The following is a 14,661-nucleotide window of genomic DNA, read 5'->3' as shown; positions in this document are numbered from 1 at the left end:
CTCTGACAGAGCTCCAGCATTGCTCTGTGATGAGAGGAGAACCTTGCAGAAGGACAACCCGGCAGGCATGAGTGGCAGAGTGGCTATATGGTAATCCATTTTGGAATAAGGCTGTAAAATGACAAAATGTGGAACAATTGAAGTACTGTGAATACTTTCTGGATTTTTTTATTTTTGTTTTTGATCAATGCAATAACAGTTTTGTCATGTTTTTTAAAAAAAAAAAAGAAACAAAGAAATGCATTTTAAAGATGAAACATTCACAATGTTGATTTCCCCATCTGTCAGTAGCAACTTCTGCAAAGCTACTCCTACAACACACTGTTTTCACCATCACTAATCAATCAAACACCAGTTAATCTGGAACACCGGCCATGCCTGCAGTGACTAAAGCATCATTTTTCAGTGTACAGGTTTAATTTGATCAACTATTAACGTGAACAGTGCTCCAAGGCACCAACAACCTATGTGCCTTTTAATATGACATTATGATTTGAGGAACGAATATGCATGTTGCATAAAAAAACAAAACAAAAATACATAAATAAGGGGAAAAAAACCCAAACAGTCCACACAGAAAGAATCTCACAGACAAACTCAGTGGGTTTGAACAATATTTAGTTCGTATGGAGATTGAAGACAAATCTCTGAAGTGATGGAGGTGTGTGTGCTTGTGTGTGAGTGTTTGTGCGTATATCTGCACGCATGTTTTAGGGAGATTTAGGGTGTGTGTGTTGGTGCATGTATTAGTATGGATACAAAGCAAATTAAGAATTGATCTGTGTGCTGTTTAATGAACCAGCTGGACACTTTGACACGTATCTGCGTGATCCCACATGTGTGCACACATATACATACACATATATATTCATCTGTCTGTGGAAGAGTGCTGTATGTACAGTTTTGCTAGGCCATTAAAAGATTTCTGACACACTGTTTCTGCATATAACATTTGAAACAAAAATAGTGGTCATATCACATTTACATTCACTCTTAGATCGTAGATCACATCACATTGTAGTTAGTAGGTAGTTCTGAGGTTTCTGACACTTAATACCTCGATATAAAATTGTTCCACAAATTGCCTAATGTAAGGGTTTATCTGCAACTTTGGTCTTCTTTTGCACTCTGGCTTATTGTTTATTATTTTATTACCTCACTATGGTAAAGCCTGGAAAAACATGAAGTGTTACTGTTTTTTATGTATAGTGGAACCTGTAGTTGAAGTCCTTCATTACAGTTTAGAGAAACCAGGCATCAATCAGATACTGTTTTCTGAAGGTCATAAAGCTATTCTTGTCAATGAATGTGCACATCAAATTTAAAATAGAGAGAGAAGGACAATTTTTAAGGAGGTGAGCTTAAATGCTATCACTGCACCTGAATATAAAACAAGGAGAAGTATAGGAAGGATACAGGAAGGAAGTCTGATAGTTTTCTTCTGTTTCTGCCTCTCTACTTGTACTAAATGCACAATTAGGATGTGTCTTGCTTTTATTTTATTGCAGGCTACTTTATTGTAGTATCCTTTCTAAGACAAAACATGTAAGTTAACAAATTCATTTTAAGTTAGTCTGTCACCATGATGTTATCTCTGGAAATAGTGTACGCTTTAATCATATAAAGAACAGGTTTTAGAGCTTTTAGTTGGCTTACATAACTGGCAGATCCTGATTTAGCAGTCAGTTGTTCTTATGGATATAAATGTTGTCTGCATTTTTAAGCTTTAAATCAGTAAACCTCTTTCTTTTTCCACTCATTGCTATCATTTTCTTCTCTCCTTTCCTCTGCATTACTAACATCTTTCCTTTTTTGCGGTCTCTACATTCATGTTCCTTCTCTACTCTCCTTTCCTCTCCTCATTGATCCATTTGTCATCTTCTCACCACTCTTCATCCCATCTTTCCTCCTTTCCCCTCCTTGTTTTGCGTGAGGTCAGGATAATGGTACTAATTTGTGTGTATGTGTGCGCTTGTCCCCTATTTGTCCCCTACTAGCTTTAACACCACCGACCTACACATACTGCTGTATCAACAACGGCAGCTCATACACGTACACACATCACAAGTGACGGCATCTGAAGAGACCTTAACAAGATAGTTTACACTGAAAGAGAATGCGGGAAAGGAAAAGGAGGGTTGAAGAGGAGGGAAACTATCTAGGTAGTACATCACAGGTTTTTTTTTATTGTTATCAAAGATAAATGCATTAAATTCAAGGGGAACAGCATTACACTGCAGCCAGGAATATGTTCACCAAGTAATTCCCATACATTCATTTCCATATATTCAGGTAATCAGTAAAGGGTGCTGTGCAATTCCCCCTGCAAACATTTATCCACAATAAGTAATTATACAAAAAGGTAAGTTAATAGAATCTGATGTAAAACCAAATGGAAATCTAATCTTTCTGAGCTTATTGCCTCCAACTAAGACAAAAAAACCACAGAAACATTTTCTCCCTTAAGAATTTATACTTTATTCTTCTAAATTAAGAATAAAGTTAAAGTGGAGAAATTTGATGTAGTGCTACACTGACTTTTATTACTGCAGAAGCTTCAAACCTATAAAAGAATTTTAAAAGCTTCACCAGAAGTGTGTATCATACAGTATGTGTGCGGCAACTCCCAGAGTGCTATGACGAGCCTTGCTTCAATTGCTAATGCACTGTGCCCCATTTCAAAAGCTGCCATGGCCATCGGCTTTATTTCAAGATAAATCATAAATGATAGAGAAAACTGTCTAATTTTGAAGGTTCCATTGAATGTGGGTGAGAAATGCCTTGATGATCAACATTTTCTGAAACATTCTTTATTTCTCTCTGACAGTGGGAAAGATGAGCCTCTGGTTTGCTGTTTGTTTACAGGAAACACAAACAACTAACACAGCTCTGTTCAAAGGTAACAGTCCCTACCTGCCGTTAGGTAGATAGTGTTATTCACACAAAAGTAGGAGTATAAAAACGAAATATTGTATTTTCATGTGTGGTTAGATGCTGGTTTATGACTTAGCTGGTCCTAGTAAGCCCTGTAATAAGACCTTGTAAAATGGTTACTTACAGTATTATTAAACTAATTTTGACCTTGAAGTTTGACCTTCTGTGGTCAAGCTGCAGTGATAACCCTTTGACCCTAGCTGAAACTACACCAAGATAGGACAGCAGTCTGTTGTTTTTAAACACAGAGCTGTGTTTCTTTCTCAGTAATAGCTGTTTAAATATTTATTTGTGCTTGTACTATATGGTTGTCTGTAAACATCTAGATGTGGTATACCTACCCACCACACACATATAGCAAAACACTAACATTACATCTATTTGAATGAGTACTTTCCATTTTCCCTGTGTTGTTATTGATTGTAGTTAAACAGCACCACTCCTGTAGGCTTGTACCAGGAAATTGGCTTCATATTGAAACTGTCACAGCGAGGATGTGTTTCATTTTAGGCCCCGAGGGCACAGGGAGTGTAGTGCCAGAGGAATCAATCCTTATTCCCTGGTACTGGCTTGTTTTTGTAAAGGAAATACTTGTTTATTAATTAGTGTGGTGGTTGTGTATCCAGCTTGTATGGAAAAGCCACTTAAGGCTTAAGCTGGCCCTTCCATCCTAGGTTCAATTCCAAGTGTAACAGAACATGATTCAGCTTAAGATTGCCATAGACAGACACCGGTCATACTATCATTCTAACAGCTGCTCCAGATTACCTGTACCCTGTTGTGGAAGGCATTACTCAGAAAGTATTAAATTATTACAGAGTCAAGAAAAAGCATGATACGTGTGACAGAAACTGTAGGGTCTTTACCTTACAATATAAAGCCACCCAAGGTCACTGTTGTTGTGACTTGGTGCTATATGAATAAAACTGAACTTAATTGAAATTGAATGGAAAATCTGTATAATATAAAAATAGGTTTTTGTGCTTATAGAACCGCCTAAATTTCTTTAAAGAAAATTATAGTAATTTAATCAAAGTTTTAGTTGTCTTATGAATATTGAAAGCAATAAGTGAATTGGGTGTTAGTCATACTGTGTTACGTGTGTTCAAGATATCCTTATGCTATATCCTCAATGAGTCAGGGCATTTTTTTAATCCTTGTGCACATACAAAAGATAGACATGTAATTATACAAGATGCATCATAATTTCCTTAGGGATCAATAAAGTATTGTGATTCTAATGCATTATATTCAATGAGTGGTTTTAAAAAAAATCTAATTATTCCATTGAAAGTAGGACAGTTCAGATCGGAGCAATGCAGAAACAGCAAAGAAGAAATATTCCAACAAGTAACTATGGGTGTGTTTGTTTTTTCTTTCTTTTTTTTACATTGTGCTTTGGTAAATAACACCAAATCTGAAGGGAAACCTTATTTATAAGAATGTTCCGCCTGGCAATTTTTAATCAACAGATGTGAAGGTCTGGAATACTTATATGTATGCGACCTGCAAGCAAACCATTTTTCCTGATGTCTGGAAGGTGAAAAAATGGAAACCACACACAATATGGGATCAACAAGAAAAGATTTTTAGAATATCAACAAATTAAATCCATAGTAAAAAAGAAATTTAAACCGGGTCAAGTTGAACTACAAACACCACCAAGTGTGGTTCAATTTCTTACTCTTAAAACCCCCAAATTACTATCCAAAATATACAGAATGCTTTCTAAAATAGATGAATCAATATCACTTCCTATTGCAAAATGGGAAGCGGATTTATCAGTTAACTTAGACCAAAACTTTTGGTCTCAGATTTGCTTAAAAACCTTTCATCTAATTAGAAATCCCAGTCTTCAATTAATTCAATACAAAATACTACATAGAGTGCACTATACAGGTCATCGGATGTTCAAGATGGGCTTTACGTCTACCAACAACTGCTCACACTGCCAAACCAATTCACCGGACAATTATATCCATGCTCTTTGGTTCTGTCCACCAGTTCAGAAGTTTTGGCGTGAGATATGTGAAGACTTATCGAAGTGTCTGAAATGTAACATTCCAACTTCTCCTTTAGTGTGTTTGTTGGGCAGCTTAGATAATGTCACTTCAGAAAAGAATATAGCCCACATGGTTTTCACTGCCCTATGCATAGCCAAGAAAACAGTCCTCATGAACTGGAAAAATAAAAATAATCTTAATTCTAACCAGTATAGAAATTATCTATTAGATTACATTAGTCTTGATACAGCCTCTGCCACCACATCAGATCAATTGCTCTGGGCTCCTTTGATCAGCTCCATCACCTAGTGGGGGTGGGGGGTCATAGTTTGGTCCCGCCTTCACTGTTGTGATTGGTGTGGGGGTAGGGACAGGCTTAGGGCGTCGGGGGGTTCCCCAGGAGCATCTTCCTTGGGGGGCTCAACCCGGGGTAGCGGTCATGGCCAATTAAGGGCTCTGTTGGCTCTTAGGTGACGGTTTCCTCGTGGCTGCGTGCAGCGGGGCTAGGGGAGGGTCTGTGCTGACGGACGTGGGTTACTGACCTGGTAGCCTGGCTGCCCCTGGGTGGGTCCGGGACGGGCGTGAGGTTCTGGGGGCGCTCCGTCTCTGGGCTGGGGCCCTGGCCGGGCCTCGGGGGCTCGGGTCCTGGTTGGTGTGTTGCTGGGGTTGTGGGCGGGTGGGTATATGGGGGCCCAGTCCTGGCGCAGGGCGCCGCCAGTGCATCGAACCACCTGGGGGACTCTTCAACTGGTGGGGGAGGTTGTCACATCTTGCAGGAGCTTTCCTCTCCTCAGGAATTCTCTCTGCAGGAGGGGGAGATATAGGAGAGGTGGAGGAAGATCTCAGCCTGGGCGTCTATTGTCTTGTGTAGTCTGGAAGATGAGTGGATGATGGGGTGGGTGCAGTTTTCTCTGTAGTGGGGTCGGGTGGGCTGTCCCGGGCTCTGTGGGGCCGGGCGGTGCTGCTGCACTGGGCCCTGGTCCGGATGGGCCTGGGCCCCCTTTCCCTGGCGGGTTGCAGAGCATGGGGGTGCCTACTGGGGTCAGCGGGGGAGCTGGCCCCAGGGAGGGGTCACTTGCCCCTCCCTTTCTTCCCTCCCCATCTCCAGCTGCTTCCCTCTTCCCGCTCCACCACAATCACCCACACATGCAGGGCCTTGGGGTAGGGGTGTGTCACCAGGGTGCAGAGGAGGCATCCCCCCCCCTCTGTCCCCTTCTGGCTGCCTCTGCCTCAATTTTATCTCACAACTTAGACATTCACATTACTCACACTCTCATAACACATACATATAGGATCTTGGGGGTGGGCTCACAACACGGACTCCAAATTACCATCAGGGTGTACACCTCACCCCTGGCGTCGTTGCCCACCTCTCAATTTTAAATACACGTAGACATTGAGGGCTATCAGGAGGGGCTATGCGCTTACCTGCTGCTCTCTGGCAGGTAGCTCCATGCCCTCCTGGGTTTTAATTGCACCTTAGAACACATATACATCAACACTACATATGAGCGGGTAGAGGGAGGTTTGGAGTCTTCTCACACCCCCGGTCTCTGCGGCCTGCTGGAGCGGGGGGGCTAGGAGGAGGAGTTGGCCGTCCGACTGGGGTCTGGTGTGTGGGGCCTCCCTGCTGCTGCGGAGTCGGGGCAGTCTGCTTCTCCCCACTGCAGGGAAAAGGGTAACACCACCTGGGTCTGGGTGCAGTTTCCCCCTCCAGGGGCAAGGGTACCTAGACCCGGTTCTTAGAGTACGCTTGGGGAGTGTGATTGTGTGTACAGCGTCTCTTTATGTCTGTCTCCACGTTGGTTGAGTGTGGAGTAATTGCCTATGAGAGCATGAGGGTGGGAATGGATGTTTGTATTTGAGTGTGCCTGTATGTCTGTGTCTATATGTCAGGTTGGGTATCAGACGCCACCTCTCTGGGGACATCTCAGGCCCTCCAAGGTTTGGAGGCCTATCTCCCCCCACCACTTCCCCTGCCGGTGGCAGACGCCCTCAGACATCGATGCGTTGGTGGTTCTTTGTGTCCGGGGGTGGGCGTCCGGGTACACACCGGCTCACTCCTTGGTGGCTGCTTATCCGGGCCTGGAACCTGGGGCTCGCTCGGGCCACTTCGGGGGTGGGGTGCCCTCGGCCTCTCGGCCTGGGGCTCGGTCACTCAGGCACAGCTGGCTGCCGGTGGAGCTCACGGGCACGTCACTGCAACCCCCCCTGGCTTCTGCTCCGCGGCTGCTGAGTGATCCCTCATCTGGGACTCTCCTCAGCTCTTTCTGGGACAGTGGCGCGGCTGCCCCTCTGTTGGTCTTCCTTGGTCTCTTGTGTTCTGGGGGCCTCTGGATGTCTGGAGTTTTGATCTCCTCCATACCTGCTTCATGCCCTGGAGGATGGGACTGTGGCCCCCCACACCCTCTAGCAGATCATTACATTAAGGAACCTTTTAAATACAAGCGCGCTCATGCTCACAGGTGTACACACAGGTGATCACACACACAAACTACACCCCTTTTGGCTCCTACCTCAAAGCACACTGTGCGCTGTCGATCTTACGTGCTGCACAATAATGTTTAATATTAAGTATGTAGTGTTATATTCCCATATATCATTGTGATGTTGTTTATTCTATTACTCTCGTTTTCTTCTGCTTGTTTTCTTTTTTCTTTCTCAACAGGTGATCCAGGTGATCGATATATGTATTTTTTGTCTGCTTATTTTGTTGGTTTTTGTTTTTTGCCCTTTATCCCCGTCCCTCTTCTCCGCTGTTTTTTTTTTTGTTTTGTTTTGTTTTTTCCCCCCTCTTTCTTTCTCCCTTTTCTTTTCCCCTGTCCCGTATCTAGCAAGTAAAAAAAATAAAATAAAATAAAATAAAATAAACAATAAAAGGTAAATCAAATGGACCATTACGGCAAGGCTGGGATGGTCCATTTGGTAAAGTAAATCCGTTGGGCATCTTTCTTCGCCTTTAGACAATAATTCTGATGGCAAAAGAACCAAACGGGACAGGTTAAAAAAAAAGAAAAAAAGAAAAAATGGAAACCCATACGAAACCATTTATCCCTGCGATACGGCTTACGTGTAACCATAGCTTAGTAATTGCAGCACAACCAGGAAACTCATATCTGTTTAGCCGACTCCCTTTTATGATTAAACTGTCCTTTAAACCAAAAAAATTATTTTAGGCAGATAAGTGCAAGAATCCCATATCAGCATCTGATCACTGCCATTCAATCAAACAAGATTTAAGAAAGGAAAGCCTGAACACACTCGATAATTTATGCAAAGAAATCTATCTCCTCACAGTTTGATTTTTTCCTTGTGTATTATCTGTTTTATATGAGTATATGGGTTTACGCAGCAAGATGTGTGTTTGTTCAATTCCATATCACACAAATACACAAATTCTTGGTTCCTTGTGTCTTAAAATGCATTGGTATATTAGGTTGTCACCTTTTGTGAAGTTTATTACTATTACTATTTCTATAATTTACACATGAGCATTTCACTGTGCTTATTTTCAATGCTTACCTTAACCACATCCACATCTGTTGAGCTGCAGGTGATGGAGTCGTCCACCTCCCTCACCTGCCCATCGCTTTCCACAGTAACCACTTTGATTGGCACTGCAACATGTCGACCGGTTAGAATGGCTGTATTCACAATCTCTGTGTCCTGCAGAGGGAAGGAAAAAAATTTCATGAGCCCTGAAGTTCATGTCGCTCGAAATAGTTGGTGGTTGGTACATACAGGAATAAAACTCAAAACAGTATATTATTTAGATTAAATACTATATATATAGATTAAATCATTCGACACTTTAAAATGTACAAATTTTAAATGAAGTCAAACATCATTTTTCTCAAATAATTTTGTTGAAACTTGAGATGAAAGAGCTAGCATTGCCCTCAGCAAGAAGCTCCAAGGTTCGAATCCGGGGCTTTCTGTGTGGAGTTAACATGTGTGCATGTGTTTCCATATTATTTTTATTTACTTTTAATATACAGTATAAGACCCAGTACAGCACTGTCTTTCAATTAGACAACTGAGATGATATCCTGGGGAAACCTGAAATTTATGCCGGTGTTAATAATAAGCTACCAGGCATTATCAGAGCTTCAGGCTAAACTCCCACCCAAACTTTGACATGCTATACTCAAAGTACATGAAAAGTAAGACTTTACTGATGATGGAGAAAGATGCAGGAGGAGAAAGAGGAAGAACCACTGTTTAGAGACCATGGAGGGTTTTTAAAGGAAGAGAGAGAGGGGGGGAAAAGGTGATTATAAACCTTGTGATTATTGTAATCAGCATGATTACATTTGATTAAATCCTTCGAACAAAAATAGCACAAACAAAACAGCATACATGCACACCTCAGAACACTGTGTGCCAGTGTCAATCTTGATTATTTGGCATTGAGTTTCCAAGGGGGCATTTATCACCGCCAACACACACACACACACACATACGAGCCTGATTACAGAGTACCGTTCTGTACCCCTGTGTCTGGATGGGAAGTATGTATATGTGTCTGTAATTTGACACCAGTGGAATTAAGCTCAATATACACAATGCCAGCAGAGAAGATGAAGAAGAAACAGAGAATAAATCTCTGATATTTAGTTTAGGCCATTTTATTCACTACAAAGGAACAACATTACCCAGAAACAGTTTCAAGCTCAGAGGCAAATTCTGTGTACTGTATCGAAAATAAGTACAACTAAATAAGTAGAATAAGATGTCACAAACTCACAAACACACACACACGAATAGGACTTCTGATCCACACACAATCCCATTTAATAAAAACACTGTTTACGCACAGGTAACCAGCAATAATATTCTTTATCTGCCCTGAGGTGGAAGAAGCAGCAGATGGGCTTTATAAAATAACCTGAACAGTAGATAATGTGTCTGTTTTTCTGTATGTCTATATATGTATGATAAAATGTGTGCAGTATCCTGAGGCACTCGCCACAGTAGTGCCATAAATACTACGTTTATATCTCTGCTTTTTATACTATAGGCACAAAAACGGGACTTGCCAACATTTGAATGATGATGAAACAGTTAAACTTAGAGCAAGGCTATGATACAGTTATTTGATTTGGCACAGTCACAATTATGTGTGCGTGCATCTTCTAGGGTGTGCAAGACGAATATCCAGCTATTGTATAGAAATAAAGCCATTTTTTCACATTATCCTGCAAAAATATTTGATGTTTTTAAAGTTTACCTTACTAGGATAGTTAAGAAGTTGACATCTTGGGAAATAAGAAGTCACGGAAAATCTGCCACAAGTTGGCCAGAACTATAGCTGACTCCCAGTCTTTCCAAACAGACATTTTAATGGGTATTTTAGGTAGTTGATACCTTATAAAGCATTATGTAATTTCAGAGAAAGAAAAGTGCTTTACTTTTTATTTAACTATATTTTAGTAGTGACTTTCAAATTTCAAGATTTTTGAAATGATTTGAAATGTTACATACAGTATCAAACTGACCTGAGTTTAATTTTCCCTGAGCATTAACATTTTGACAAACCTCTGTCCTGTATCTATACAATTAAAGCTCATGCTAATTTTAGTCTCACTGGCTGTGCAACATGCTAATTGTAAGGATTTTCCTATTGCCATCATAAATGAAACAAATCCACCGGGTCTTCAGTTCCACTGTACGTGGAGGTGTTTGGATTTTCACCTGTATTTTTAGCTTAGCAGAAACAGAAATTATGAGTTAAGTGAGAATACTCATTCTTTGTTTGAGGGCGAGCCAAGCTAGCTCTGCATTATGCAGATATCTTATAGTCTTTGTTCTATTCATGAATATGTGTTTTTATGACATGGGAACTATTGCTGCTTCTGCTGCATCTGCTATTAGTGTCTCAAACTGACTGGAGTGATAAGGGTTTGTGAAATTTCTCTTGGTCTGTATGAAAGCTATTGAAAGAAATAGAATTGGCAGGATAAGGCTAAAGCTTTTCATTCTTTTTAAGAGTATAAGGACATGTGATAACATATATAGTCACCATTACATACCACCAAACTCAAACTAAACTTAACAATGTGTCAGCAAAAAAAGAGCCTTACTCATTGGATTTCCTCTCTGCAGAAACAGAGAAAGAGATTGAAGGTATCGTTTCAGAGCGTGTATGGGGAAGAAAGACCTCAAACTGAAAAAAAAAACCCCTTACCTGGTCATTATGCAATCTGCAATATGAAACAGCACTGTTGGACACTGTGTTTTTGACAACAAAAATATAGTCCATACATTTTTCAAAAGAAATTTTGTCAGAACAAAAAGTAAAAAGATGCAAAAATAGAGGAAACAGAAAAATGAATAAATGAGAACAAATTTTCAGAAAATAGAGAATGTGAAAATTAGCAGATAAAACATAACAGGAAGAGGAATATTAGAGCAACTGTAAAGGAGACAGAAAAAGAGCCAGAGAAAGAAAAGGAAAGAATTTCATGCCTGTCCATGGGAATTATTAAGTGGCTCGTCAACAACTGGCTCCCCTACTGCCTTCAAAAGCCACTGCACACTGCACTGAGATAAGCTCAGAGGAAGTGTGTGTATGGGTGGTAAATGTGTCAAGTATTTGTATGTATGAATGAATGCATTTTTGTGTGAGTTCATGTAGGTCCCTGACAACACCTGTGCATGGGTATGTGTGTCTGTTTATGCATAAGAGTCTCACTCATGTACACATATACACACAGATTTAGCAAGAGGGAGCAAGAGACTGTGTGTGTGTGTGTGTGTACACTTAAACCTATGCACTGACAAATATGTTTGTATGTGCATGTTACAAAGAAAAAATAAAGTCTAGGGAACGGCCTCCCTCCTCAGCAAAGTTTAGCCATGCATGCATGCGTGTGAGAATGTGCAACTTCAAGTGAAGCAACTAGAGCGAGACCACCCATCAGTAACACACACACACAAAGAGCAAAATAGTTGACACAGTAAAAAATGTGAGCATTTTGCTCTTCTGTATAAATTCAATTCCAACTTACAATATGGGTTTGTAAGCATTTCTCTTTCTGACTCTCCTTACTTCTCCTCTGCTGATCTTCACCCACTCTCTTTCCATCTCTCTCCTTTTTACACACACTCGCACATAAAATGCCGGAATTTCTTTCCATCAGAATGAAAATACAGACAAACAATTAACACAAAGATATTAACACATGCTTAAAAACACACATATAAATGAGAACATATCTACCCTATCTACTATTCTCTTCATTTCTTAACTTGTCAAGTTACTTATTTGGGGGACATTTTTGGAACATATACAACTCTTGTCATCCGTTTGCACTTTTTTTGACCTCTAACCACAGTCTTGCAAACCCTGTGGCATAAGTCCCAGCCACCCCCATCCCCCACCCTCACCCACCCCGTTCCTTCTGCTACTGCCCTTAAAGAATTTAAATTTCTATTTTTGGGAAATAAATGCATCATATACTACAGTCCATTTTACTAGAAGGGTAAGAAAGGGTTCTGCAGCAAGTCTACTTGTTCTTTTATTTTGAAGGAACAATTTTATCAGTATAAAGAAAACAGACTGTGTTTGGTGTCTTTACCTGTAAAAATGAAAAAACAAAATCATGTCACATGATTGCAAATGAGGGCTAGCCATCCATGACTTTCTGAGTTTGAATACATTAAACTGAATGATGTTAACACACTAAGACATGATAGAATTTCTTCTATACCCAAAGCAACAGGACACTGTTTTAAATTCAAAGCAGTCATTTAATCAGCCTATAGCCCTTTGGCTATATTAAATACATGGCACACACTTACAAAGCTAGGCACATATTGACACATTTGGGCCAAACCAAGCATATGCTTTGCTAAAAGCAAACCACCAAATGGCCCAAAAATGCATTAAAGGCATCCCATTTATTGACATATGAGTCATTTAGTTAAAAGGACGAATAGTTAATGGAGTAATTGGCCTTTTAATCAGGAAGGTACCCAATATCCCCATTAACAAATGTTATTTGATCCAGACCCTATTCCCATGTCATTATGCAATCATTGAATTTCATTCCTCCGTGTATGTATTTGCACAAATGCAACAGAGAAACAATTGCATTGGTTTAGTCAGAGCAATGAAGTTGCACTTAATCATCAAAGACCATCAGGATCAATGTTCAGTTGTTATTTGTCACTGTAAAAGTCCCACGCTGTTCATCTTGATATTTGCTGTGATATAAAAAAGTGTGGTACAAAAGAAAACAGAGAAAGACTGAAAAGATTTTTTTTGCTATTGTACATATTTATGCATCCAGAGTTCAGAAGGCCGAAAGGCAGAAAGCTGATATTGCATGCATGTATGCGTCTACACCGAAATCCCACAGCAGAAGGCTAGTAAAACAAATTTTAGGTCATACAACCCTTTACACTGTTTAATACATATATACATATACGGCGTTAATTAATCATTAAAGTCATTAAAGGAGTGCATGTGTGCAAATCTAGTGTTTAACATATTTCTGCTCCAATGCCATTGTCAAGACAGGGTTAGTACATTAATTGAGGTTCTTTGAAGTTGTTTTGCTGCACTGGAATTTGGTTTATATACTCTTTCTAGAAACATTTATAGTTTGTACATATTTATGGTGACACACACACACACACACACACACACACACATATATATGTATATATACATATATATGAATGACAAGGTATTTGACATCTCTGCTCTGTGTTTGACAAGGTGTCTAAAAATCTACCTATACTATATACGTATATATATATATATATATATATATATATATATATATATATATATACACAATATATATTAATATTGTTCCACTTTATTACATCATTCCTGCCACCAGCCAAGTATTTTCAGCATGACAATATGAGCTTACACACATGCACTGTGTGTCAAGGCTCAGCTGCTGAAGGAAAATTTGTTGAAGGCACTTAGCTGCAATTTACTACAGACCCATTAAACACATCAACGGTATGACATTCTGTGTGTGTGTGCGTGTGTGTTAGTGTGTGTGTGTGTGTGTGTGTGTGTGTGAATGCATGAACATGTCTTTTTGCGCATGTGTGTACATGCTCATTTCTATTTGTTTTCATGTCTGTGTATGTATTGCTTTACGGGGTATTTTACATGTAACTACTTAAATTAATTTTCACACGTGGATAATATTAATATTCTTTACTCACATTTAATTATATACTAAGGATACTTCTACTTTTTTTATTTTCACACTAATTCGACTAATTCAAATCAGTTACAATATACATATATAGTTTAACACACACACGCACCTATCTATGTATCTATATCAGCTTAATCCGAAGAGGCCAGTCCACTTTGCCAAAATGTCATTGCAGCAATTGAAAATGGTAGTACAAATACAGTACATTAGTTTGTATGCCCCCCCCATCTGTTTTTATGCATGGCTGACAACGTGAAGGCATGCTCCGACTAAGATGATGGATAGTGTCCTGGGAGTCTCCTCCCAGATCTTGACCAAGGCATCACTAAGCTCCTGGACAGTCTGAGGTGCAACTTGGCAGAGTTGGATGGACCAAAACATAACATCCCAGAGGACCTTTATTGGATTTAGATCAGGCAAGCGTAGTGGCCAGTCAATGGTATCAGTTCATGCTCCAGGAACTCTTTGCATGCTCGTGCCACATAAGGCCAGCATTGTTTGCACTAGGAGGAACGACAATGGTGAACGTTGTTGCA

General features: G+C 40.0%; 1 protein-coding gene across 1 annotated transcript in view; it reads right to left on the bottom strand.

Moving 5' to 3' along the window:
- The window catches only part of si:dkey-215k6.1 (transmembrane protein 132C), a 269,137-nt gene that overhangs the window by 43,596 nt on the left and 210,880 nt on the right, over positions 1-14,661 (bottom strand). Inside the window, exon 6 of the mRNA XM_063489390.1 lies at positions 8,460-8,603. Within this exon, the coding sequence (XP_063345460.1) occupies positions 8,460-8,603 (144 nt within the window). The remainder of the gene's footprint in view (positions 1-8,459; positions 8,604-14,661) is intronic.

Source organism: Pelmatolapia mariae, linkage group LG12 (assembly GCF_036321145.2).
Source record: "Pelmatolapia mariae isolate MD_Pm_ZW linkage group LG12, Pm_UMD_F_2, whole genome shotgun sequence".
NCBI lineage: Eukaryota > Metazoa > Chordata > Actinopteri > Cichliformes > Cichlidae > Pelmatolapia > Pelmatolapia mariae.
The sequence above is the reverse complement of the archived record's forward strand: the minus strand, read 5'-3'. Positions and strand labels throughout refer to the sequence as shown.